General features: G+C 35.5%; 1 protein-coding gene across 10 annotated transcripts in view; it reads left to right on the top strand.

Annotated features, from left to right (window-relative positions):
* Window positions 1-20,721, top strand: part of LOC129948206 (arginine-glutamic acid dipeptide repeats protein) — a 45,523-nt gene extending 24,802 nt beyond the window's left edge. For 2 of the 10 annotated variants that reach the window (XM_056059101.1, XM_056059097.1), the window contains exons 5-16: window positions 758-5,174; window positions 5,243-5,366; window positions 5,425-5,569; window positions 5,638-5,795; window positions 6,130-6,192; window positions 6,805-6,894; window positions 9,094-9,214; window positions 9,934-10,024; window positions 10,182-10,276; window positions 10,328-10,380; window positions 15,949-16,103; window positions 19,986-20,721. In XM_056059101.1, coding sequence (XP_055915076.1) covers window positions 758-5,174; window positions 5,243-5,366; window positions 5,425-5,569; window positions 5,638-5,795; window positions 6,130-6,192; window positions 6,805-6,894; window positions 9,094-9,214; window positions 9,934-10,024; window positions 10,182-10,276; window positions 10,328-10,380; window positions 15,949-15,964 — 5,373 coding nt within the window. In that variant the 3' untranslated portion in view covers window positions 15,965-16,103; window positions 19,986-20,721. The remainder of the gene's footprint in view (window positions 1-757; window positions 5,175-5,242; window positions 5,367-5,424; window positions 5,570-5,637; window positions 5,796-6,129; window positions 6,193-6,804; window positions 6,895-9,093; window positions 9,215-9,933; window positions 10,025-10,181; window positions 10,277-10,327; window positions 10,381-15,948; window positions 16,104-19,985) is intronic. The other 8 variants (XM_056059106.1, XM_056059103.1, XM_056059104.1 and 5 more) reach the window with 7 other exon arrangements.
* The last annotated feature ends 5,224 nt before the right edge of the window (window positions 20,722-25,945 follow it).

Here is a 25,945-nt window from a genome sequence, read left to right as displayed (position 1 = left end):
ATCGGATAATTGTAACTCGTTTAAGTTACCTTCCATCAAAATAATACTTATATGTATATTCTGCTCGTTTATGGAATATTATTCCTAATATTTTCTAATATTATTCCTAGTCTTCTTTCAAATCCTTTCTGGATTTTTGTAAAACTTGCTTTCTCTTTGTTGAAGAAAAGCTAACAGATTTCAAATATTGGGGACAGAAAGTAGACTAATACTAAGCCAACGAATTTTGGCCCTGTAGACGTTTGGTTTACAGTTGAGGGCTTTGATCAGTACTAGTCTCATCAAATGAGATAGTTCTTTGGATCGTGAATCTTTTGTTACATTATTATTGCTTGGTTAATCCTAATTCCAGACATTATATTTTTTTTCTATTATTTAGTTTTACAAAAGAAATAACTCTTAAAATTAAGCTTTAATCAATTTATTAATTGAAAAAATAGTTATACGAAATAAATAATTAATATTAAAATTTGATAAATTATTATAACAAAGATTTGTAAAGTTTTTTCACTTATTCAAACTTAATTTTATGTGTGCGCAACCACAAGGTTGTTGAATCGCATGTCTTGTTTTCGAGGTATTTACGTTTTCCTTCCCTTCGTTAAGTTCAGCCTTCAAATTCCTTTTGAGTCAAATTAAACCAAAAAAGGGTTACTTACATTTTGATCATTTGTAGAGTAAAAACAAAAATCACTTTTGAAACCTCAAAACTTTGATTATTAAAACTAAAATATTGTTTGTCTTATTTTCATTTTAGTTACATGATTCTGGTTATGATACAGGCACTGCCCTGCAAGCTCTAGTTAAGTGTCCAGTTTCCAAAGGAATTGATAAAAAATGGACAGAAGATGAAACTAAAAAATTTATAAAAGGTCTAAGACAATTTGGCAAGAATTTCTTTCGCATTCACAAAGATTTATTACCGCACAAAGAAACCCCCGAGCTTGTTGAATTCTACTATTTGTGGAAAAAGACTCCAGGCGCAAATAATAATCGACCACATCGTCGTCGGCGACAATCATCGTTGCGTCGCAATCGCGTAACACGTGCCAGTAACGCACCACCAACGAAAAAAGAGGACACACCCGAACCTCAAGTACCAATTGAACCAATACCCGTAGCTAAAGAAGAAAATAGCTCGTTAACAGAAGACGAAGCTAGTGAATGTGATAGTGATTCGAGCTTAACAAACAAAAGGGATGAATCACCGTCTAGGATGAGGACACGTAATAAACCACAACAAAATAATAATAAGGAACAAGTGGCAAATGGTAAGAGACCGAAACGAGGTGGAACCGAAACGCCAGAAGTTACCGATACAAACAGTCCCAAAACACCTACCAAAACGGAGAACAATAATAAACGTAAGCAGGCGAAACAGGATACGCCTAACAAGAAAAAGAGGTCCGATACGGACGGAGATATCACCGATGATAGCAAGGAGAAGCGCAAGAGATCGGACAGTCCGGTGGAGAGCATGAATTCGGACAGTCGTCCTGATTCGGTGCTGGATGAGGGTGAGAACACTAACGATACACCTGAACCACCGCAATTGGCTATTGCTCCTCCCAAAGAAGTCGAAGAAAAAGTGGTGGAAGAAAAGGTGATCGTCCCAGTTGCAGAGCTCCAGGTTAAGGTGGAGAAAGAGCTGGAACAAGACGAAGAGACCAACCAACAAGCACCGATTGTAGTTCAACAACCGCAGCAGCAGCAGCAGCAACAGCTGCCGCCAGAGAAGCAATGCAGTGATGAAATCGAAAAAATGCCACAACCGCCAGAAGATCAGTTGAATGAGAATGATGTTTCACAGGAAATCCCTGTTCAGCTTCCTGTTCTTCCACCTCCGGAAGAAATGGTAAACAATGGTGGCTATGTTCCCAAGGAACAGGAAATGCTCTCTAAGATAGCCAACATGAAGCAGGAGACAAACCTATCATTGCAGCCGGCTGCTATCGGTGTTCCACCCATTCAACCGGTATTAGCACCAGTAGTACCACCACAGCCACCAATGGAGTTCTCGGCTAAAGAAGTCTACATTAAGAAAGAACCCCTGGACGACTCCTCTTCAATGGATGCAACTTGTAATCAAAATAGCAATGAACCACAAGACCTGAAGGTAAAAATCGAGGTCAAGAGCGAAGATGCTAAGCCAAATGTAAATATTTCCCCAGCCGGCATGTCAGTTGGACTGCCACCTCCATCGGCGCTCAATCCTCAAGCTTTGGTCAACGAGATGCCGGAGCACAAATACGACACTCAACAGCCACCGCCACCTTTCGATGGTCACATCAAGTTCAGCAATCCCGGCGGCGAATTAAAATATCCTGGAGATATTGAAATGAAGTACAACGATCAAATCAAGTACAACCCAGCGGGCGAGGTTGTTGCGAAATTCCCTCACGAAATGAAGTATCCACCGCCATGCGAGCCCATGAAGTATGGCCAAGAGTTGCCAGGCAAATACGAGCTCAAATACGGTATGGAGCACGGTGGCTTGCCACCAAAGTCATTCAATGAACCCATCAAAATCCCAGATCTCAAGGCATATCAGCAGCAGCAACAGCATCAACCACCGCCATCGCAGCAGGAAAACCAACAAATGAAGTATCCTCCACTAGGCGGTGTTGATCCGAATCAGCAACAGCAGAACCCCGTTGCTATGCCGAAGCCTCACTATCAGGCTGATGTTCATCCGTTGTCCCGATCTCCTTACGATTCGAGTATAATGCTCAAATACGGTGATCCTATGGGTACTAAGTATGGATTGGGCCCACCACCTGGTCACCAACAGCCACAGGATTTGAAGTATCCTCCGCCGGATGGTGCCCTCAAGTCGGCTTACCATGGGGAGAACCTTATTAAGAGCAGTCCGTTCGGTGATCATCAAGGTGGTGTTAATAAATACCCACCTTCGGAAAGCCCCATTGATGCGTCATCACGGTCGACGCCCAATCAGGATAGTCAGGGAAGCAACAGCAACTCCCAGCAGTCACAACAGTTTCATTCACCACATCCCTCACCCCATATGCCTTCAGCTGTGCCCGCGGGCATGCACCCACAGAACTTGGTTTCACAGCAACATCCTGGTATGCCACCGAACTCGCTGCATCATCCGACACCTACACACCCGGGAATGCTTAGTTCGCTCGCTTCGCAACAGCAGCAACTTCAGCATCAGCATCAACTCCAACAACAACAGCTGCAACAGCAACATCAGCAGCAGCAACAGCAACAACAGCAGCAACAACAACAACAGCAACAGCAGCAACAACAGCAGCAGCAACAACAACAGCAGCAGCAACAACAGCAACAACAACAACAACATCAACAGCAGCAGCAACAACAGCAGCAACAGCAACAACAACAGCAGCAGCAGCAGTCACAAAACTCAAACTCCTCGAATATACCAACTTCATCGTCTTCGAGTATGCTGATTCCCCCGTCATCGGCTCCAAATATACTCATGCCGCCGAGTTCATTGCAACACATGCAACCTGGTGGCCCAAGCCATTTGCCACCATTGCACAGACCCCATCAAGATATCCCGCCAAATCTTCATCACCCGGGTATTCCTCTCTCATTGCAGGGTCATGGTGGACATGGTATTCCACCGCCTCCCCAAAGTCATCATCCTTCGTCGATGCAACAGCAGTCGCCAGCGGGGCAACAGCAAGGCGTTAGAACGCCCTCGCCCGCTCAACAACGTCCGATGGAGTCACAAAGTAATTCGAACTCTCAGAACAATAGCAGCCGGGAACAGCAAATGCAACAGCAGCCACCTCATCGAACGTCCCCACTTCCGGGTCTATCGAATCCTCAAGGAATGCTCGGCCATCCGATGCCGCTTCACCCTCACATGCACATGCAAGGTCACCCAGTACACCATGCAGCCCATATGATGGGTGGACCTGGAATGGGTGGTGCCGGTGGACCAGGTGCTCCTCTGTCCCTCATCGGAACAGCTATGAGCGGCCTCAACGACTCCGGAATAAGCAGGCGTACACCACCAGTTGGTGGAATTCCCTCTTCGGTGTCATCCGCTCCCTCTGTACAAACCACAACAACGGTGCCATCATCTGCATTTAGCCGCGCAAGTCCTAGCGTTCAAAACAGTTCAGGACCATCTCAAGGCCCTCCGCAAATGCACTTAAACTCTTCGTCTGGTTCTTCCTCCCATCGACCGTCGTCTCCAGCATCGAGTGGTGGCAGCATAAGTCGCCAATCTCCTCTCCACCCAGTGCCACAGAGTCCTCTCGGTCATCACCCGTCAGCATCAGCTCTTTCGGCTGCCGCGGCAGCTGTGGCTGAACGCGATCGTCATGCTTTGTTGCGCCAACAATCACCGCACATGACTCCGCCACCGGTGTCCAGTGCATCGGCGCTGATGGCCAGTCCCCTTAGCAAAATGTATGGTCCTCAAGGTCAACGTGGTCTCGGAACATCACCTCCTCCGCATCTACGTCCTGGTGCATCACCGCCAGTGATACGACACCCGCAGATGCCACTTCCCCTTCCCCTTATCGGGCCTGGAGCGGCAATGCCCCAGATGGGAGTTCATCCAGGTCAGGCGCCATATCCCCACCACCTGCTTCACCCGTCAATGTTCTATTCGCACCATCACAATCCATTCAACTCACCCTACCCTTACCATCCGTATGGTCCTGGTTTCCCAACGGCCTACATGAAGCCTCCTCCGCCAGCGGGACCTCTCGATCCGGCGGCGGTTATGGCCCACCACCAGGGTATGCCGCAGCAATCGACAGCAACCCGTCCCGAAGAGAATCCACACTCATCGGCGATGGATAAACAGAACATGCAAAACATGCAGAATATGCAGCACAAAATCAAACCACCCACACCAAAGACGCCACAGGGTAGCAACAGTGGCAATAGCGCTAGTTCAACTCCAACAGGTGTTGGAGGACCAGGAGGTCCAGTTGGACCAGGATCAGGTGGAGGCGGCGGTGGCGGCGGAAGTGGTGGTGGTGGTGGAGGAGGACCGCCACCACAATCTCAGTACCCAGGTTCACATCCCGCTTATCCGCCACAACAGCATCCAGCGTTCCAGGAGAACTCACCAACGCTCGTTAAGCCGACAAGTCACATGGATGCATTGCGTGCACACGCCCACTCGGCGAGTAGTAGTCTCGGTAGTCATCATTCTACAGAACCTTGTAAGTTGTTATTTTGTTTAAAGAAATTACCAAAATTAGGTATTTACCAATATGTTTTTTATTTTTAGTACCAATTGATATTGAACCTGATCCAGAGCCGGAAATTCCAAGTCCTACGCACAATATACCTCGTGGACCAAGTCCCGAGGCTAAACCCGATGACACCGAATGCCATCGATCACAATCTGCAATGTAAGTAGGCCATAAATATATTAAAACTTCAAGACTTATGTTTCTCATTCTTCTTTAGATTTGTACGGCACATTGATAGAGGAGACTATAACTCCTGCACAAGAACTGATTTGATATTCAAACCGGTAGCCGACTCTAAATTGGCACGCAAGAGGGAAGAACGCGATAGAAAGATTGCCGAAAAGGAAAGAGAACGACGACAGGTAAGAATAAACAAACAAAAAAACCCGATCGATAAATAAATCTCAAATGAAAATTAAACTTTTTTTAGCAACAACAACAGCAGCAGCAACAACAGCAACAACAAGCCCAGGCTGCCCAACAAGCTGCTCAACAAGCCAAGCTTAAGGCGGAGTTGAAACCTCCTTATGCTGACACACCTGCTCTTCGACAGCTCTCCGAGTACGCAAGGCCACATGTTGCATTCAGGTTTGTCAGTCGATTTTAATCCAACTCATTATCCCGCTCCCTCACCACTGTTCTTTTTCTTGTTACACAAATACACCACTCTACAGCTTTTCTTTCTATTGGCATTCAAAATTTAAAACAAAACAAACAAAATTATGATTCAATCAGAAAAATAAGGAAAAGAATTTCGAATTAAAATATCAATTTTTATAAAATAAATTTCCTTGTCTATTTTTGAAAACCTTTGAAAACCAACAAGAAAAACCTTTCCCCAAAATAAAATTACTACTAATTTCTATTCTTTGAAACTATTTAAAAATAAATTTTTGAAATCTTATTTTTAAATATTTCACAGCCCTGTTGAACCGATGGTAGCACCATATCATCACGCAATGGGGCCCATGTATAGTAGAGAGAGGTACAGTTAATATTTAAATTATTTCAAACAACAACAAACAAAAAAGTTTTTTTAAGTGAAGTTTTCACACTCAAGCAGAAACGCCTCCAAAAAAAAAAAAAAAACAAAGCTAGTCTTCTTTTTCCGCTTGCATATTTTTCCATCTTTTTTTACATACAAGCACAATAGTTTTTCTTTTGTCTTTTTTTTTCGTTTAATTCCCATCTTCCCCCCTCCACCGCACCGCTATAGCTTTTAGTTATTAATTTGTATTATAATTTATTTACTTCATTTCGAATCATGGGTAACATTTGCAGCAACAAAAAAAAACCGCATGCTTCTTCTCTAGGCAAACAAAATTCCAATCTCTTTTTTAACCACAACACATTCATTAAAAAAAACAAAATCTTGCTTTTTTTTCAATTGACGCTTATTAAAAGTAGATGCGCATGTTTATCATCATAAAACAAAATACATTAAAGAACATAAAACACTTAAAACTATTTTGCCAGAAGACGCTAGCTTACTCTCGCTCTCTCATCTCTCATTATTTCCAAATTTTGTTTTGCAAGTATTTTGATCAGAGAAAAACACTAATTGAAGACAAAATTGCTTCTTTTTTGGTAATTACAGGGAACTTGAAGATCTGAAAAACGCACAAGCAGCAGCTGCTGCAAGTCAATCAAGATTGGATCCACACTGGATGGAATATTATAGAATGAGGTAAGTAACAAAATCGGGTCTAAGTATTGAATAGAAAAACGGAAATAGACAAAAAGTCCAGAAATCATGGTGACACTTAATATATAAATATTCTCAATGTAATCTCTCCAAGAAAATGTGTATAATTTTATTACCATTTTATATGAGGGTTTAAGGCAATTTTATTTTTAATCTTCGATGTCCACGCTAAATGGGTCTGAAATAGACGAACAAAACTTATTCAACAGCTAGCTCACCCCCTACATATTATAATGCAGCTCACGTTCAAGTGACACTATTTAGAAATAAAACATAAGTTTCGAACAAAACAGTAGGTTTTCTGAGTTCAACCTCTTATTTAGCTTGTCAACAAGCCTTCTTGGAATATCGAACGTTAAGGGCCGAACAGAAAATACTCTTGGCTTGTTTCTCACTTCGGACCCTGATAAACACACATTTAGAACCTCTGTGCTCATCTTAACATATTGTCATATTTTCTAAGCTTATGTCAAACAAATCCAGTAAAAGTAAGAGCTGCTAAAAAACCGTTTGGCAATACGAGAAAGCCAACTACGCTAGTCTCAATAATAATTTCAACACCTTTACCCGTTTCCTCTATAGTGCCATATACTGTAGTTCAGGAATGAAAACTTTCTGAATAGCGTTAAAAGTATCAGACTAAAAGCTATGTCATAGTTCGTTTTGAGCTGCAAAGAGGTTAGCTTCCGGTGTTTTAAAGCCAAACAAACTGAGTAAAGGAAGCCTGTAAGGCCTACAACGGCATATTGGAAGGATCAAATTTTTGCGTTATTAAAAAAACTGGAATCTCCCAAAGGCAGTTCAATATTTTGGTCATTCGTAAAAAGCATGATGATTTCTTCCTCGGTCACAATGCTTCTTTAGTTAACTGAGAAATAACTTGTCTAAAGTCAGTGCGCGGAAAATTCTCCTTGCCTGATAGAGCCATGGATCCCCGAGTTCATAAGCAAGTTGTGGTTCTATGGAACCAATCCTTTTTCGCACGGATGGTATCCCTACTATTTTCTGAGACGTTAGCAAAACCTCGGCGTAAGCTTTTCCATCTGGGTCAATACCCCTCAAATGATCGACCGATTGCATTAAGGTCACTTCTTTAAAATATCTTAGGGAATAAAAGCTTCTCAATGACCAGCAGTAAGGTTTTCGTAACAATATGTCTACTAGTGATTTCATGAATCGTCCCACCAAACAGTGAAATAAATCTTTACATCGTTTTAGAAAAAGTTAGATTATTGTACTTGAAAAAGTGCCATCTTATTCGCTTATCGGTACTTGCTTTTGGTTTATATGAGTTCCTCCTTCATAGGATCTGAAATTAATTTTCGGACCGTCAAGTAATATTAGACGGTGTCAAGCCTGTAAACCACAAAATAAATGCTGGTGTGTCCCAGGGCTCCGTTTTATCCCCTACACTATTTCTTATTTTATAAATGATATCTCCTGTCTTTAAATTGTAATTAAATCGATTGTTTCGCAGAAAATATTACTCTTAGCTTTACATATTCATTTCAAAACCTATAAACATCGAAAACTTGAGTATAACTCCCATCTCTGGACTGATTCTATTAAAATTTCTTAAGCCTCTTGGACAGTATCCAAAGAAACAATGGGTGACAATGAAACATTGACTCATCTCCGTTACTTAAAAATTTAGTTTAAGTCTTAACCTTTTTTAAAGTTATTTGAACGGACTAAGGTCTTGTGAAGTAGCTAACTGCATTTCCCTTCTTAAAAAGCTTAATCGTAATATTCTAAGAATGCTCATCGGTTTACGTTTGACTTGAACTTCGTCGTGAATTAACCGGACTTACGTTATATATTTCCCTGGTATTGGAATGTTCAAAAATTCTTAACCAATGTACGTACATTGGTTTAGACCCCCTCCTTTTTTTAATGCTCACGTTGTGTATTTTTCATATTAAAATATTCAAAACCCGACTTTTACTCCAGTGCGTTTCCCAAGGTACGACAGTTGGACTTATCAGTTAGATACAAAATGGTATTGAAAACCATTTGAGTGTTCTAATTAATAAAAGAACAACGAAAATAGTCTGAGTCCCGCAGTCCCGTGATCTTGCTAAACAAAATTTCAATGAAAACGTATTGATTGATGACAAATTGATTTATCTACAAAAATAATATATTTTAATAATTTTCAATGTTTTTTTTTCTAATTTACAGAGGAATGCATCCTTCGCAATTCCCCTTATACGCTAATCCCGCTGCAATATCACAAATGGAAAGGGAACGTCTAGGAATTCCACCACCACACCACGTTAGCATGGATCCAAACGAGCATATGGTAAGACGAAAACGTTCAGCAGTTATTTGTATTCCTTTGCGGGAGGAGTGTGAACGACCTCAACAAATCTTTTATAAAATAGTCTTAACTTATCAATCGTATTTGGAAAATCAAAATTGCGAAATAACCCATTATAACAAAATAGAAAAAAAAAACCAAAACCTCTTTCTGTCCTATACATAATTTTGTTTTGTTTGTTTTTATTGCCTGTGTTGTTTCACATTAAAACAAAAAGAAAAAAAAAACATTCTACTACACACTCACCGCCACCAAAATCTGTACACATTTATTTGTTAAAATCTCTCTTCCTCTTTTGAATCATCAACAGACAAATTTCTGCTTTTTTGGGTGGGCTTTTAAAAGTAAACAGGTGCGCTGAATTCATTTTTAACATTCCAACACCCACACTCAATGCATTTCGATATCATTAACAAACAATCAATTTAAAAAACAAAGTGTGCAAATTAATTTAAAAACTAAATAATCTTTCTCTCACCATATTTGGCTGTATATTAACGCTTTTCGTTGCCTAACTAAGCAAAGAATTCTCGCGCGCTTCAGTCGTCTGTTGAATGAAGTAAAAATACTTAATTAAAAAAGAAAACAAAACGAATGAATGTCAATATCAATCGTAAATCAAAAAAATCAAAAACCGAACCCCTAAAAAAATACACACTGAAAAACTGAACAAAAAATCGCTTTATTGAAACAATTTTCAGATACGATTGACCCGAGAATATCATGCACATTCTCATACTCATTTACATTTGCCTTCACAGCAACAACAGGAGGCCGGATTTCAACTGCCACGTGAGTTTGTATTCAATATTTAAACAAAAAAAAACAACATTTTAGAACTTAACTAATTTTACAGACAAAATTTTCTTTTTTGGTCTTCCTTTTTTTTTTGTGTGAAGAAATTTTAAAGCTTTAGTTTAAAATACTTTTTTTTTTTTTAAATATTTAGCGAATGTTGGACCATATCCGAGACCAAATATGCTTATGCAGAGGGAGCCCCATTCGGATGTTTTACTTCGGATGTCGTACGCTGATCAGCTTCAGGTTTATCAATTTTAATTAAAATATTTAACGTCATTAATTGCATAAATACAGTATTTACAGGCGGCTGAATTCCAAAGGCAATCTCTCCATGATCAGTATTTCAGGTAAATATTTATAACTTGACCGTATTCTATTTCGAAAGTTAAACAAATGTTCCTTTACATATCACGTAAAGAGAGGGTATTTTTTTAGAATTAGCTGTTTCGAGATGTTTTTTCTGGTGTTTCTGTCAAATTAAATCTACATGTCAAGGAAGTGTTAGATTAAATATATTATTTCTATCCGATTTCAAATCTATGAATTTTGGAAACGCTGAAATTTTGCGCAGTTTTTTGTAAATTCATTATTAGTTAGGTTTTGTTTTATTGAAATGAAGCCTAATCTGGACAGAGCTTTAACGTCTCGTAAATTTTAATAATCTGATTTCAAAGAAAAAAAGAATATTTTTTTCGTCGAGCAGGAACACCTTTGACTTGTTCCTTACTTCTGATCCTGATAGGTATAATATTAGTGTCCTATCTCCTCTTGGTACATCTGATCTCATATGAAGGCTCGTCAGTTAAGAGCTCCTAAGAAAATTGTTTAGCAACACAAAAAAGTCAAATGAGACAATTTAAATAACTATATCAGTACATTTACTGGTCCCCTTCTTCCTACCCTTAGGAATGAGAACTTTTATTCCTAACAGGGTTTTAAAAGTAATAGGCCTAACAGTAAGTTTTCGTTCTTATAAACCAAGCCAGAAAGGACTGCAAAGTCCATATTCGATGGACCAAATTTATGTATTGTTGTGAAAAATAACGAACCGAATTTATGAAGTACAGGGTGGGCCGTTAATAAGTGCACTTTTTGTCTCGCTCTAACTCCCGAACGAAATAACCGAGACGCGCGGGATGGTATCTCCTTGCAGCTCGAGATCTAAATTTTTAGTCGCAATGAGTCCGTTCACGGGAGAGCAGCGCGCTTTCTGCGTTCGCTCCTTTTATGAAAACAATCGCTCATACGTGACTGTTCGTCGGCTTTTTCGGGTAAAGTTTGGATTACCCAACATCACCGAGTGTCCAAGGACGAATGTAATTAAAAAATGGATCGTAACATTCGAGGCAACGGGATCAACGCAAAAACTTCGACCTACAGGACGCCCACGTTCCTGGCGGACTGCAGAAACAATTGAACGCGTACAAGCTTCTGTGCGCGAGGATCCAAGAAGCTCTACACGGAAACGCGCTGCGGCCCTGGGAGTACCCAGAACGACTTTACGTCGCATTTTACGGAATGATTTGAAGTTATACCCTTACAAAATTCAGATTGTCCAAGATTTGAAAGAATCCTATTTTGTTTCACGGTTCAATTTCGCAACAGAAATGATACGGAGATTCCCTCACTTCAATAACATTATCTTCTCAGACGAAGCTCATTTTCATGTCAACGGATTTGTTAATCGACAAAATTGTCGATACTGGGGAACAGAAAATCTACGCTTAAATCATGGACGACCGTTACACTCTCCCAAAGTGACCGTTTGGGCCGGAATAGCCAAGTGGGGGATCATAGGGCCGTATTTTTATGAAGATCGATACGGGCGTAATGTTACTGTTAATTCAGAGCGTTATGTTTCGATGCTTAGAGATTTTTTAGCTCCAAAACTGCAAGAATCGAGTGGTTACACTATTCACACCTGGTTCCAGCAAGATGGCGCTACCTGCCATACAGGTAACGACTCTCTGGAGGTCGTTAGAGAAATGTTTCCTCGAAGGTTGATATCGAGGAGGGGTGATATTGCTAGGCCACCCAGGAGCCCTGACTTAACGCCACCGGATTTCTTTTTATGGGGCTACCTCAAGAGTAAGGTGTACTCTAATAATCCTTCAACGACGGCTGAATTAAAAGCGAACATTGAAGAAGAAATCCGCTTAATCACTCCGCAACTTTTGACAAAAGTATTCCAAAATCTCAGAGTCAGATTGGAAGAGTGCTGTAGGCGAAATGGACAATATTTGGATGATTTAATTTTTAAAAAATAAAAATTCATTTCGTTTTGTATAATTTAAAATAAATATTTCTTTTAAAAGCGCTACAGTTGTATTAATATAATTTTTTTTTAAGTGCACTTATTTACGGCCCACCCTGTATAATACAATGGCGGATTGATTGTCCGCAAACTCAAAAGATTGTAATCAAAAAAACGAAATCGAATTAAAATTGAATAAAATAGGTAGCCGACGCGCACGAGTAGTACCTATTTATGATTTATTGAAATCATAGACAACTGTCAGACGCGAATAGGTTTGTTCGTCAATTTCCTCACAGACAGCAAAAGCAGTGCTGTCGCCCGATAGCTCAGTTTTGGGGTGGGTTTAATTAATTGGGAACAAGGTAAATTTTATTAATCGAAATTATCAAATTAATTTGATAGTGGATTGCGAATAGGGTGTTCTTGAAATATGTATAAAATCAAATTTAGAAGAAACAAGATGGGCGCCAGTAATTTTTTTTTGCAAAAAGGAAATTACATCTTTTGGAGCAGAACCGACCAGACCAATTTGTGAACAAATTAAAAAAAGATGTTTTAAATGGATGGAAATATTTTTAATTGTTTTCGATTTTGCTTGGGAAACCTTACAAGTAGGATTAAAACCCAAGCAGTCTTATTTAAAAACGCTGTATAGAGCCTACATAAAGTTATGTAATCTCTATAATGCCTCTAAACGCAAAAATGCTATTTATAAAACTTATACAAGGTTGCATAGTCCCATAATAAGCTAAACGCGTTTTGAGGTTGAATAGAGCCTACATAAGGAAATTATTGTTATTATTATTTCGTAAATGTCATTTTGATTTCTCTCCTCTCTTTTAGAAATTAAAATAAAAACAATAATTCCTCTCCAGTTAAGCTCGTGAGCCGAAGAAACGAAGAATTTAAAAAAAATATAGATTTTCGAAAGAGAATATCATAAAAATAATTGGAATTATTTTGTTATATTTTAGTTGTTATGACAACAAGCTGATTTTATAGACATTATGGTACTTTTTTTGATATAAGCATTGTATAACTAAAATTTATAGCAGAATTTTTTATAAATAAGAATTTTCGCAGTACTACCCGTGGCATGATGGTTGGTGCGTTGGACTGTCATGCAAGGGGTCTGGTTACATAGAGCCTACATAAATCCTTATTCACTGTATAACTATTCATCTGTTTAGCGAATTCTATTAAATAAGACTGAAGATCTTTTAAGAATTTTTAAGAACAAATAGTTGGTGTATGACACCGAGGATGGACCGTTAACCTTTTGTCCCTACTGGACAAAGAAAATTTCTAATTACGGGACGCGAGTTCCGCTTTCTCGGAATTACCTTTTTTTTCCTTTTTCGAAACGAAAGCCCAACGATTATTACACGATTTTCAATAGTTATTACCACGACAAATAAAATAATTTTACTTTTCAAACACAAATCAGATACTTATCTTTTCTGGATATCCTGCTAAAGTTGCAACTTCCCTCTCCTAGCTTTTTTTTTCAATCCTTTTTTTTCACCCTCCAATTTTAACTTTTCTTTTTCCTCAAAATTTAAAAATTTTTCACTTCAAACAACACTTGAACTTCTCAAAGTTTTTTTTATCTTTTCTTTCAATCTCTTGAACCTCCGGTTCAGATTCTATCTCGCAAAAAAGTGATCTTCCAGGCTTTAACCTTGCCTTGATGACCTCTCCTTTTTCTTCCATTCCCACATGCTTTCGGCCAATCAGAAAGTGTGGGTCTCGTTCGCGTTTTAATTTAGCTTCACCTAGCATATTTGCAAGAGTGAGCGAACGCAGTTGAGACACCACCACTTTTCCTACTCGCACGTTTCATCCCAGCTTTATGCACTACCACTGTCATTGAATTCGCCGACCTCTAGTACTTCTTCCAGTGAGCGGGAACTCAATGGTTGCACTCAGCCACCCTATTCACACCCCATAATTTTGGATAAACTTTGATAAGTCGCATGAAACTCAAGTGTTTAACGCTTTCTTTTTTTTTGTACGAAATTCCAATTATGTAAAAATTTTTGTTTTAACTATCGGAGGGTGGAAGTTGGCAGTGGTTTTTGATCTCGCGATTTTACTCTATTATTTTGTCGTTGGACTTTCGCGCAGACTAGGGGATTAGGGACTCGTGTTAACGTTCCATCTTTTACATAACGAAATTGATTTATGTTGGGCATGCAGCCATTCTCATATGAGTAACATCAGCAATTGAGGCCCAAGTGTCACTCGTGTCCCTTTTTTTTTGTTGGTTTTGGTGTGACCAGACCACTTGTCTGTCACCTTGGTTGGTATTCGTGCAGACCGTCTGTCCTTCCAGCAATCACTTTGTGTGCCGCCCGTCGCACAAATGTACCATTTTGTCCACACCTAATTTTGGTTGCTCTTCCATTATATATTAAGAGCAGGACACTGACTGATGGAAGACAGGATTCAACTGAATTCTTAGAATATATTGAAGCCACAACGAAAAACGGAAGGTTAAAAGGGAACGGGATATAGAATAGGTGAGTGAAAGTTGTTGTGGTAAATTTTACCGCACAGTATGACTGAAAATCACCACAAAAAAAAAACAAGATTTATTCTTCCTCTTCCACTGTCCCTTCACTCTATAGAGAACATTTATCTCTTTGCTTTGCAGTTCGCATCCGATTCGATACACTGTTAAGAGTCCCCTACTTAGACTGGTAATAATAATTTTATGGGGTCAAATTATTGTTGTAAAAAGTTGTTTATCAACGCTGTCAAAACCACTGCTTAAGCTTGAATATATATAATATATATCCCCCCGTTCCTTCTTTCAAGGTCATGAACCCTCTTATTAATTATCATAAATTCTTTTCAAAATAACTCAATATGTTTAATTTTGTCTGCTCTATAAATAATTCTGAGTCCTCCTCATTTCGCGACTTCCACTTTTATGTTCACTTCAAAACGCAAAAGTTTGAAAAAAAAGAAAATAACATCCCAATTTAGCTTCTGAAATATTATGGCATCTTAGAGTTCCCAACATTTCAATTTGTTTAGTTTGATATTTACAATGAGGCCCGTCCTCTTTTAATCATGTCGAAACTGAAGAATAATTTGGGCCAAACTAAGGACCAATAACATAGACTACGATGATATCCCTTTATATAGGGGGCCACGGGCCTGTAAGTTCAGCCATGGCATAGCAGGCAGTCAAGTAAATTGGTTTAAAATTATTTAGTTAGTTTTGTGAGTAAAAAATTATGAATAATTTTTATTGTAAGATTCAAATACCGAGTACTTAAAGGTTTTTCCTGAACATGACCGGGTACCTTTAAAAAAAATGATTTTCGAACATTCTAAGGTGAAAAAAAGCCTTATTGGGATGCATTTTGAGTAGAGTGTTTTTTTCTGTATTCAAGTTTCTTAAACATCAGTAAACATCTTTAAACAAAAAAATCCTCTCTTTACTTTTGCAAAATGTTTTTATTTTAATATATATATTTTTTTTTAATCTTAAGAAGATTTAATATTTTTAAACATATTTATATAAAAATTCTTGAAACTAAAATTTTTGTAATAGAAATTTAACCATTCTGTGTTTAAAAAATTTAAATTTAAACACAAAAATTACTAATTCAATAAAAACAAAACAAAAACAAAATTTATTCAACAGACAAAGACCGAGATAAACGGATGCCCATATTAGTAACGGATCTTGTTCTTCTACTTCTTGTGTTCGTGTTTGTCTGTGCGCAAAATAAACAAAAAAATAAAACAATTACAAAACAAAAAAAAAAACATTTAAATTGTTTTCCCATTTATTAAAAAGTTAGTATTTTTTATTTCATATCTTTACACTTTTTAAATTTTCATATTTTATTTTATATTCTATTTTTTACTTTAATATGTTTTAATATAAAAAAGTTTAAATATTTTTCTTAAACAACAATTTCTTCTTAATTTAAATAAATAATTAAAACATAAAATTAGAAATTAAGTTAATATTTCTTTAAAGTGAAAATACCAGTATTGTATATTTATGTATTTTTTTGTTTGCAACAAAAAATAATCTATAATTTTAAATTCTATATTGTCGAGCTTGTAAAACTGCATTATGTTGTTATGTTGACTGCTTTTACATAATTAACATAAGTTTTAACCAAATAAAAACGTTTCTCCAAGACAAAAAAGTTATAGCTCTTCTTACCTTTTGATAAGAATAGTATACATTTAAACTCTTTTTTTTTAAATAAACGCACACCTGTTTTATGCTAAATACAAAGCGCTAGTGTTAGGAAAAGAAAAGAGGGTTTTAAAGGAGAATTCGGTTAAAGAAAGAAAGTGTGTTGAAATATTCCACATATACGTCATACGGCTAAAGAAGGAATATCCGCAGGCCCAAGTTAGGAAGTAGGACCACTGTAAAGCATTCCTGAATGAACTGGGTATTTTGCTTGAGACAAAATTAACAAATGCAACTTAAAACTAGTTACAAATTGTTTTATTCGAAATAAAAGCCATTTGAATGTTCAGCTATGACCAAAATAATAAGAACACTCAACCGAAAATTATTAATTCAATATAAAACACCTGCTCATCAAAATAAGAACACTTTGACAAAATAGTAAATAAATACCGGTTTAATATTTAAAAAAAAAAATCATTTTTTTCTTCATTTAATTATTCAGAACTCAAACTTCCACAAATCCGTTTTGTTTGATGGATGCTTTTAATTTTTAGGTAGTTTCAAAATTTTTCAATTGGATTCAAATCCGGAGACTGTGATGGCCAGTGCAAAACATCAATTCCATTTTCTTCAAACCATCTTTTTGTTACTTTTGCTGAGTACTTTTTTTTTATAATAAGCACACACTTAAGGGGATATTACTACCCTTAATATGCAGACACAATGTGAGCACTAGGAAAGGGAAAGAGAGGTTGAATGGAGGTAGGGTTGTTATACTGTTGTAATCGCCACTTAAAGGGTATATTTTCTTCGGACCTTATTTTAGCAAAAGCCAGGCGCTGCTTCATATGACCTGGTTTTAATAAGGGAACCTTTCTTGGCGATCGAGTTGATACTTTTGACTCAAGCAAAACTCTCCGGATTGTCCAGAAACTGATTGCCACAGCAGTCTCATGTGTTAGGTCACGCCAAGGCATAAATGGATTTTCCTTATTTCAATAGTTTTTCTTGGTCGTTACGCTTTTGAAAAACCATTGTAGAGGAGCATTTGACTATTTTAGCAACTTATCCGAATCTACGCACCCTGCTCACGCAACGCCAAAATAGCTTGACGCTGTGATTTCGAGCAATGCTTATTTTTTCCCATAATCAAATCTTCAATAAAATAAAATTATTTTAATTATAAATAGTTAAATTATAGAACTTTATTATTTACCTATTTTTATCCTGTAAAATCTTAATTGCAAAACTTGTACATTTTTTTCTTGACTGTTCTTAATTTGTTTTGCCAAACAGGTATAGCACCGTAAACAAATAAATTACAACTTAAAGCATTAATCTTTGTTTTAATCGATACAAAAAATATATGCTTAACTAAAGAGAATATAAAAAAAGTTATTTTAAAATGAAAGCGTTGCTTTTTGTTGTTTTATTCAAACGTTGTAACTGTTATTATTATTTTGTCCATAGTGGCACCGGCCTAACACCATCGAACAAATAATGCAGTCAATTTATTGGGAAAACAGGAACAGATGGAACAAAGATTCGCTGCTTCTGTGTTAACACAAGTCAATAAGGTTTTGTAATTAGCAACCAAATTACCTTTTCTAAGGTTTTTGACGGCCTTAGTGTCCAGCTGCAACATTAATGTATCAAGTCAGGTTATTTGAGAAAAAACGATATTCTCCTTTTGCAGGCTACTACTTTTGCTCAATAACATTTGTTATGATTTTCGTCAACTTAAATCGCTATCTTCAATATTCCGTTTACATATTTTCAATATCTTATTTGATAAAAGTTAACAAAATGCTGAAATATTCTAAAACCGAAGAACGTAAAAAGCTATATAAGTAAACAAAACAACGTTCCTGACTTCATATTATCGGATGACCTTATTATTCTTATTGAAAACACTAAAAATCAAGGCAAAGTTAATGCCAGTTATAGAAAAGAAGTCAAAAATCATAGAAAGGACGAAAAGGAGGAAACATTAGTCCTACGATTTAGAATTACCTCAGGAACCAATTGTTTTTTATAAGTGTCGGTGATTGTAAGGAAAATCACATAGATATGACTCGCATTATTTTTTATCATTATCAACAATTCAAAACCTTTGTTAAAGTGACGAAATTATCGTAAGGGATAGTAAAAAAGTATTTGGAGTTTGATTTATTGTCAAAAGTGGTTCCTTTAAGAGGGTCATCCCATGTGACAGCCTGTATTTTAAGCAATTTTTAGGATTTTTTTACGACCAGTAAATAGATACAACTTTATTAAGTTTAATATCATTTATTAACATAGTTCGACAGTATAAATACAAAATTTGAATTAAAAATATTGTAAAGAACACGAGTTACACCGGTTTGAACAACTCCACCTCGAAAAAATATGCTCGCACTTCCTTCACGATTCCGGCTGATTGGCTTATCTAAAACAAAAAAGTAAACGGCATTTTAATCTGTGAGCCTAAATGCTATTAGGAACTATTATCAAATGAATATACTAAATTAATCAATTTGGACTCTTGGGAGACATTTGAAAAAAAAAGTCTCGAATTTTGCGTTTTTTTCCTATAAAAAATAGAAATTTTTGGAATCTTGCTTTTCGATAGTTCAATCCATGTGTTTACAATGCTAATTCCAACCAAAAAATGTCAATTCATTCGGTCAAGCCGTTTTTGAGATAGGATGGAGGAAAGTTTGAAAAACACAGTTTTGAGAAAAACTCGTTTAAAGTTTTAAGTCCTCTTAACTATGAAAATATCAACTAACCTTTCAATCGGCGATGACTGGTCCATATAGTATTTCTTCCTCTTCTTCTTGAAACTCTTTCAAAGCAGATTGTTCAGGTCTTGAATCAATTCTGGCTTGTTTAACGGCATCACTTACGCGCCGCTCGGAAAGTGAGATTCGCTATAGGAGATGACCTATAGGCCGCGAAGACATAACTTTTTCAAAACCTTCATTAAAGATTTCTTAAATAACTTTATTAGTAAGTTTACTTGGTCCTTTTCCACCGATTCCTTTATTTGTTTTATCTTTTTTCACAACCCGAAGTCGTATCTTTAAAACGACTTTGAATTTTGAAAAATCCCTTTACTACCGTATTCGAGACATATTAAACTATCAATTTATGAAAAAAAAATCTATTTTTCGAACCCATCACATGGGATGACACACTTAATTAAACACATTTATAGTGACGATATAATTATCTGTTTGAAAACTAGATCGCTTGAGCGCTTATAGACACCCATTTACCGTTATTCAGTCTAAATCTTGACGATCTAAGAATTGATTTGCAGTCTTGTACACATAGTAAAACTAGACGAAGTTTGAATGAAGAGAGACTACTATCTTGTATCAATTACAAAAATTCTAATCTTTTTATTATTTATAAACGCCAAAAAAAAAACTTTGCATGAGATACTATTTAAAACTTTGTGTCACAAAATACAAGCCTGGTATTTTCCAAAAACTAAAAAATATGCCTCAATAACTGAAATATTTTGTATCTTATTTCAGAAATCAATTGCGTTGAGCAGTCTTTTGGACTTCCAACAGCAAACAACATTTATAGCAACGGTGATTTGAAACAATTTCTAAAGAATCTTTTTAAAAAAATAAAATAAATATAAATATATATATATATAAAAATATACATATAAACAAAATCTGTATTATTAGATAAAATGAATGAAAAACAAGCAAACATAAACAAAACAAAAAAACTAATATAATAATAACTAATTATTTATTATATCCTTGTGAATAGTTAAATTATTTCAATCAATTGATATTTCCATAAAATTATTAATTCTTAACTATAAAAAAAATAATTAAATGATGAAAAAATGTAGAGAAGAACATAAAATATCATATTTATAAAAACAAAACAACAAAACAAACGACAAGAGGACAAAAAGTTTCACATTTTCAGAACTATTAACATATTTTATTTCAATAAAAAACAAAAACAATCTAGACGTAATGGAGTGAATATAATATTAACAAATTATTTTTAAGGAATTTAATTTAAATAAATAAAAAAGTTGACATATATGACAAAAAGAAAACAAAAATTAATATCTTATATTAATATTATTAAGTTCAAAATATTTTTGAACAACACTTAAATATTATATTTATGCTTTTGAAACAAAAATCAGGATAAAAGATAAGTTTATATACAAAAAAAAACAAAACATTGAATTAAAATTGCAATTTGTTCATTAGACGGCGGCACGTTAAAGAAACAAAACAAATTAATAAAAACTAATTATTATTATATTAACGTTCTGCTACTAAAGAAGTACAAAAAAGATTATTTATTATTTTCAAAGACAAAAATGATAAATTAATTTTTTAAATTAAATTCTATTTGCGCGTGTTTTTTATTTTTACTTTCTTTTTTTGTGCGTAGTATAAAAGCAACAACAACAACACAAATATGTTAATTAAAAATCTAACCAAGCCAATTCATGCAAAATGTAAATAAATATTTTATTTTTTTAATATACAAAACAAACAACAACAAAAAAAAAACAAAACTACACTTATTAAGGGCTTTAAACAAATAATACAAATAGTTTATTTTTTTTCTAACTTTATTTACTTCTTTTCTTCCAACTTTAATTGTGGATTAAATATATATTTTTTATTTGTACAAAATACAAAAAATGTATTATATTACTATATTTTCTTTTTTAATTCATACATTTTTGTGATCGCAAACGAAAAGAATTCAGATTTATCAAAAGTCGACCAACTTATTTCAAGGTTTTATTTTTTTTTATTTTAAATTAATTTTCTTTTTATAGTTTAATTTTTATTTTAAATGAATTTCATAAGGCGTTTATCGGTCTGTATTTTTGTTTAGATTTATTTATATAAAACAATATATGAACATAAAAAAAACTGCTCATTTTTTTCTAGTTAATTCGAGTATAAGCTACTTTTTAAAATATTTTAAGTGGTGACTTTATTTTTAATTTAATTATGTATTATGTAATCTTATAGATATATTTAAGGTGAGTTTTATTTTTAGAGAGTGATTGTATTGTATGTAAAATGTATACACACATCATGTATAAAATTCATACGAACAAAATACTAAAAATTATTGTTCGGCGGAGTATAAGTTCACAGATAGAATTTAGCAAATACTATAAGAACAATACATAATTCATTGTGAATTATTATCATGTAAAATTTACTAATGAATCTAAATTATATAAATGCATATATATATATATATTCTAATTTAACAAAACAAACAAAAATAAAACATGATTTTAATTAAATATAAACAAAAAACAACACAAAAAATAATAACAAAAGGAAATGATTTCTGTATAATAAAGGAATTTAAGCAATTGATACAAAAAATCATTAAAAAAAAAAAATCGTAAAAATTGTTGTTTTATTTCTTTAAGTTCAACTTTTTGAAATTTCAGCTGTTTCATTTCTGGTATTTGGTGTTTCGAATACTTTGCGTTGAATTTTAGTAAAGGTGGATTTATGACGACTTTTTTGGTCTGTTACTTATTCTGGTAAGCTTCAGGTCAAAAATTGAAACAAGTATTTTTTGCATTTTGATACGTGTCGCCCATATGTCTATGTACATCATCAGGCGAAATTTAAACCTGTATTTAAATTTACAATAATACTTGCGTACTTACATACTTTAAGTGGTGCTAAAATCCGGCGGACCTGGGGCCTTACTATGTAACTCGATTCTACAATGAAATTGCTCGAATTCGAAAAATTGGTACTATGTATCTATTTGACTACTTTCGAACGAACAAGAATCAACCAACATGCGTCTCCAGCCAGCTCGGTCCCTAGCTAACTGTCTCCAGTTTCGCACGCCAAGTTGGTTGAGGTCTTCACCCACCTGAGCCGCGGTCTTCCTCTACTGCGCCGTCCTTCGGCATTGGATTTGAAGACCTTCCGGGGTGGAGCGTTGATGGCCATTCGCTCTACATGACCCAGCCATCTAAGGACTTTAATTCTGCTAACTAGGTCAGTGTCGCTGTACAGTCCGTACATTTGCCATTCCGCAAGTACTAGATTTCTTATGCGCATTAGAAATAGAGAGTACAAAATATTCCTTTTCGAAACGCATTACAGAGTAGGGCCCCAGTTCGTCGTTATATCTTCAGCGCCATAAATGAAAACCGGGATGATAAGCGTCTTATAGATGGTGATTTTAGATGCTCGAGAGAGGACTTTACTTCTCAATTGCCTTCTAAGTCCAAAGAAGTAGCGATTTGCAAGATTTATTATTCGTTTGGTTTTAGCGCTGGTGTCGTTGTCTGTGTTTATAGCGGTAGACAAAGTCCTTAACTAACTCGGAATTATAGCTGTCCATGGTGACGTTTGTCCATGGTGACGTTTATTCAATGTCCTTTTTTGATGACAGCATATACTTAGGGCCCTATTATGACTCGAGAGTCGAACGATTTGGCGAATTGCCTAAGTCGTAGTATTATGAGAGGCGAACTTCGACGTTCGCTTTTGAAAACAATACTACCAACTTTAAGAAGTGAAATATGTAACGTCATGACTCGGTGAAACGTCAAATACTGAAAATTATTGGAATATTAAAAAGCAGATTCAGGTCAGTCCTGAACGAGCGCAAATTGCACTACAGTCCAAAAAAAGCTATCAAAATAGTCAACGTCTGCTGTGCAATACACAATATCTGTCGCAAATACAACATTCCAGATCCTGAGATAACAGAAGAAGCAAACATACATATGGAGAATGGATATGAACCAATTGAGTTAGATATGGTAAACATAACTTCAGAAGGCAACCGAATAAGAAATGAAATGTTGTCTGCTTTATAGTTTATAACAACAATCATTCAAAAGATACCTATTTTTCTTTTTTAAAGTATATTTTTTATTCAAGTATGTATATATGTATTTAATTTTAACTGTCTAGTTTTGTTTTAAAATACTTAGAAATAACTTACAAAATAAAGAAATAAGTAAAAATAAAAATTTAATTTCAAAAAATGAAATAAAAAATAATAATCCACACACAAAACTTTGAATTCACTATTAATCTTTGTAAGATTGTAAGTGATATTCCATTTTTTTTAATTTCACTTCCAGCAGATCCTTATGTCGTTTGTTTTTCTCCAGGTTCTCCTTTTCCTTCCTTCTTTCTTTGGCTTTTAACAAGTCGACATATTCTTTATTAAGGTCGTAATTCTTCCTAGAATATCGGGCAATCTCCGAAAGCGACTTTTGTGCGGAGTCTGAAGCAGCGAGAATTTTTTTTTCCGTCTCAAGAATTTCCTCTTGCGTCTTCGTTTGTTTGTTGAGTATTTTAATTCTATCATTCTCGACGTTTCTCTTGCGGTGAGATGTTCCAGGTTGTAATGATATATCTGATGGCAATGTTATATCTTGAACGTCTACTTCTGATTCTTCAAGATGTTGAAATACAGTTTCAAGAGAACGTATTCCAAAAGTATTTCCTGAAGGATTCACAGCCTTTTGAAGGCTGAGTAGATCGTCCACTGCGTGCTCCAAAGGAGATAGAGAAAGCTGCCCATAATGTCCTCCACCAGTTGCAACTACATACATCCTTCTTGTTGTCTGCGATTTTCTTTTTTAATTTTAGTTTGTAGTCAAGCCAAACCTACATTTATGAAAAATATTATTAAATGCTTTTCTGATTTTTTTTTTGTTAACATACCTTATGCCACTCTTTTCCCTCGCGTAAAGGAGGGCCTAGGGAGTTGAGATCAATGGCAAACCTATCCCAATATTCTGCTTGGTTTTTTTTTGAAGATCCGAAAGATCCTATACCTTTCGCAATTTCGGGGTTTGCCTCCATAATTTCAACCAGCTTTGGAAATTGGTTGGAGTTGGTTCTTTTTATGCTAGGTATACAGATAAAATTCTTTATTATTTTTGCAATTATTAAGCATTCATTAATTTTAAGCATTCATTACCTTTTTCTACTTCCAGTGCCACTCATTTTACTTTATTTTCCAAAATTATTCTCAAAACAAAATAAAACAAACAAACAACCACCGATTTCAAATTTAACAGTAAATTTCTTCAAGTCACGAAGAATTACAGTTCGACCGATTCTGACAGATAGCGAACGTTCGCTATTGGTAATAGAGCGAGATTTCAATTCGCTATTTTTTTTGACATTTTAGGCGAATGTCAACTAGGCGATTCACAAACGGTAATACCAAATAGTCACATTTATTTCGCGAGTCATAATAGGGCCCTTAGTCTTGCCCTATTGACCACTAAACCCATCTGCTTCACTACCATCGCAATACTTAAAAACGCTCCACTGACATCACGCTTTGATCTTTCAATTACATATGTCAATATCATCTGCGTATCCGAGTAATTGGATACGCATTCTCCATCGTCATTCTGCACAAACTAATAAGTTTGACAGGGATGCCAAAACTCGACATTGCTCTGTAGAGCTCTCCACTATAGATGCTGTCATACGCGGCTTTAAAATCGATAAGGAGATGGTGGGTATTGATTCCTGGTTCCTGGGTTTTTTCCAAGATCTGCCCTAGTGTAAATATTTGGTCGATAGTTGACTTTCCAGGTCTGAAGGTTGTTGACGAACGGCTTCAGACGTTCACATAATACGGCAGAGAGGATCTTGTATGCAATGTTAAGGAGACTGATGCCTCTGTAGTGGGCGCAATTTAGAGGGTCTCCTTTTCTACGAATGGAGCAAATTACGGTGAGATTTCACTCATCGGGCATGTTTTCTTTCGACCATATTTTGCTGATGAGTTGGTGCATGCTCACTATCTTGGATGATTTCGTATCTATTTTGCGTGTTTAAAAAGAGCAAGATGTAAATAATTTCATGACAAATATATAATTTAATAATAATTAAATTAAATAAATATTACCAATTTTGGAGTTTAACTAAATGTATAATGTTCTTTTTAAAGCTGTTGTAATTGGTTTCGGATTTTAAATCATTTGGCAAACTGTAGAAAATTCGAAGTCCTTTAAAGAAAACACTATTCTGGGCTGCACTTGTTCTTGCAAATGGAATGCGGAAGTCTTAATTATTTCTCAGAAAGAATGGTTGAACATTACCTAACTAAATAGTAAGGAAACGAGAAAGATAAGCAGGCATTAAATTATGTTTTATTTTAAAGAAAAATAGTAAAACATTCATTAAAATTCTTTATTCAACGTTAAGCCACAGTAACATATCTAATATATAAGCGATTGGAGTATAAATATTGCACTTTAAAATTCTTCGCATTGCTTTATTTTAGAGAAGTTAAAGCTTATTAATCATTTCTTGATTGCACAGAAACAGAATTGATGGGCAGTATTCAAAGTGTGGTTTTATTATTTTGTTGTAGAAAGAATCCAAAATAAGAACAGAACATTTTGAGAAAGTTTTAGAAAATTCACATGTTTGAACCAAAAAATTTGTGTGGGGACTGCTGCTATTTTTTGTAT

This window comes from Eupeodes corollae, chromosome 2 (assembly GCF_945859685.1).
Source record: "Eupeodes corollae chromosome 2, idEupCoro1.1, whole genome shotgun sequence".
NCBI classification, from domain to species: Eukaryota; Metazoa; Arthropoda; class Insecta; order Diptera; family Syrphidae; genus Eupeodes; species Eupeodes corollae.
Note: the sequence above shows the minus strand (reverse complement) of the source record. Positions and strands in the feature narration are given on the sequence as shown.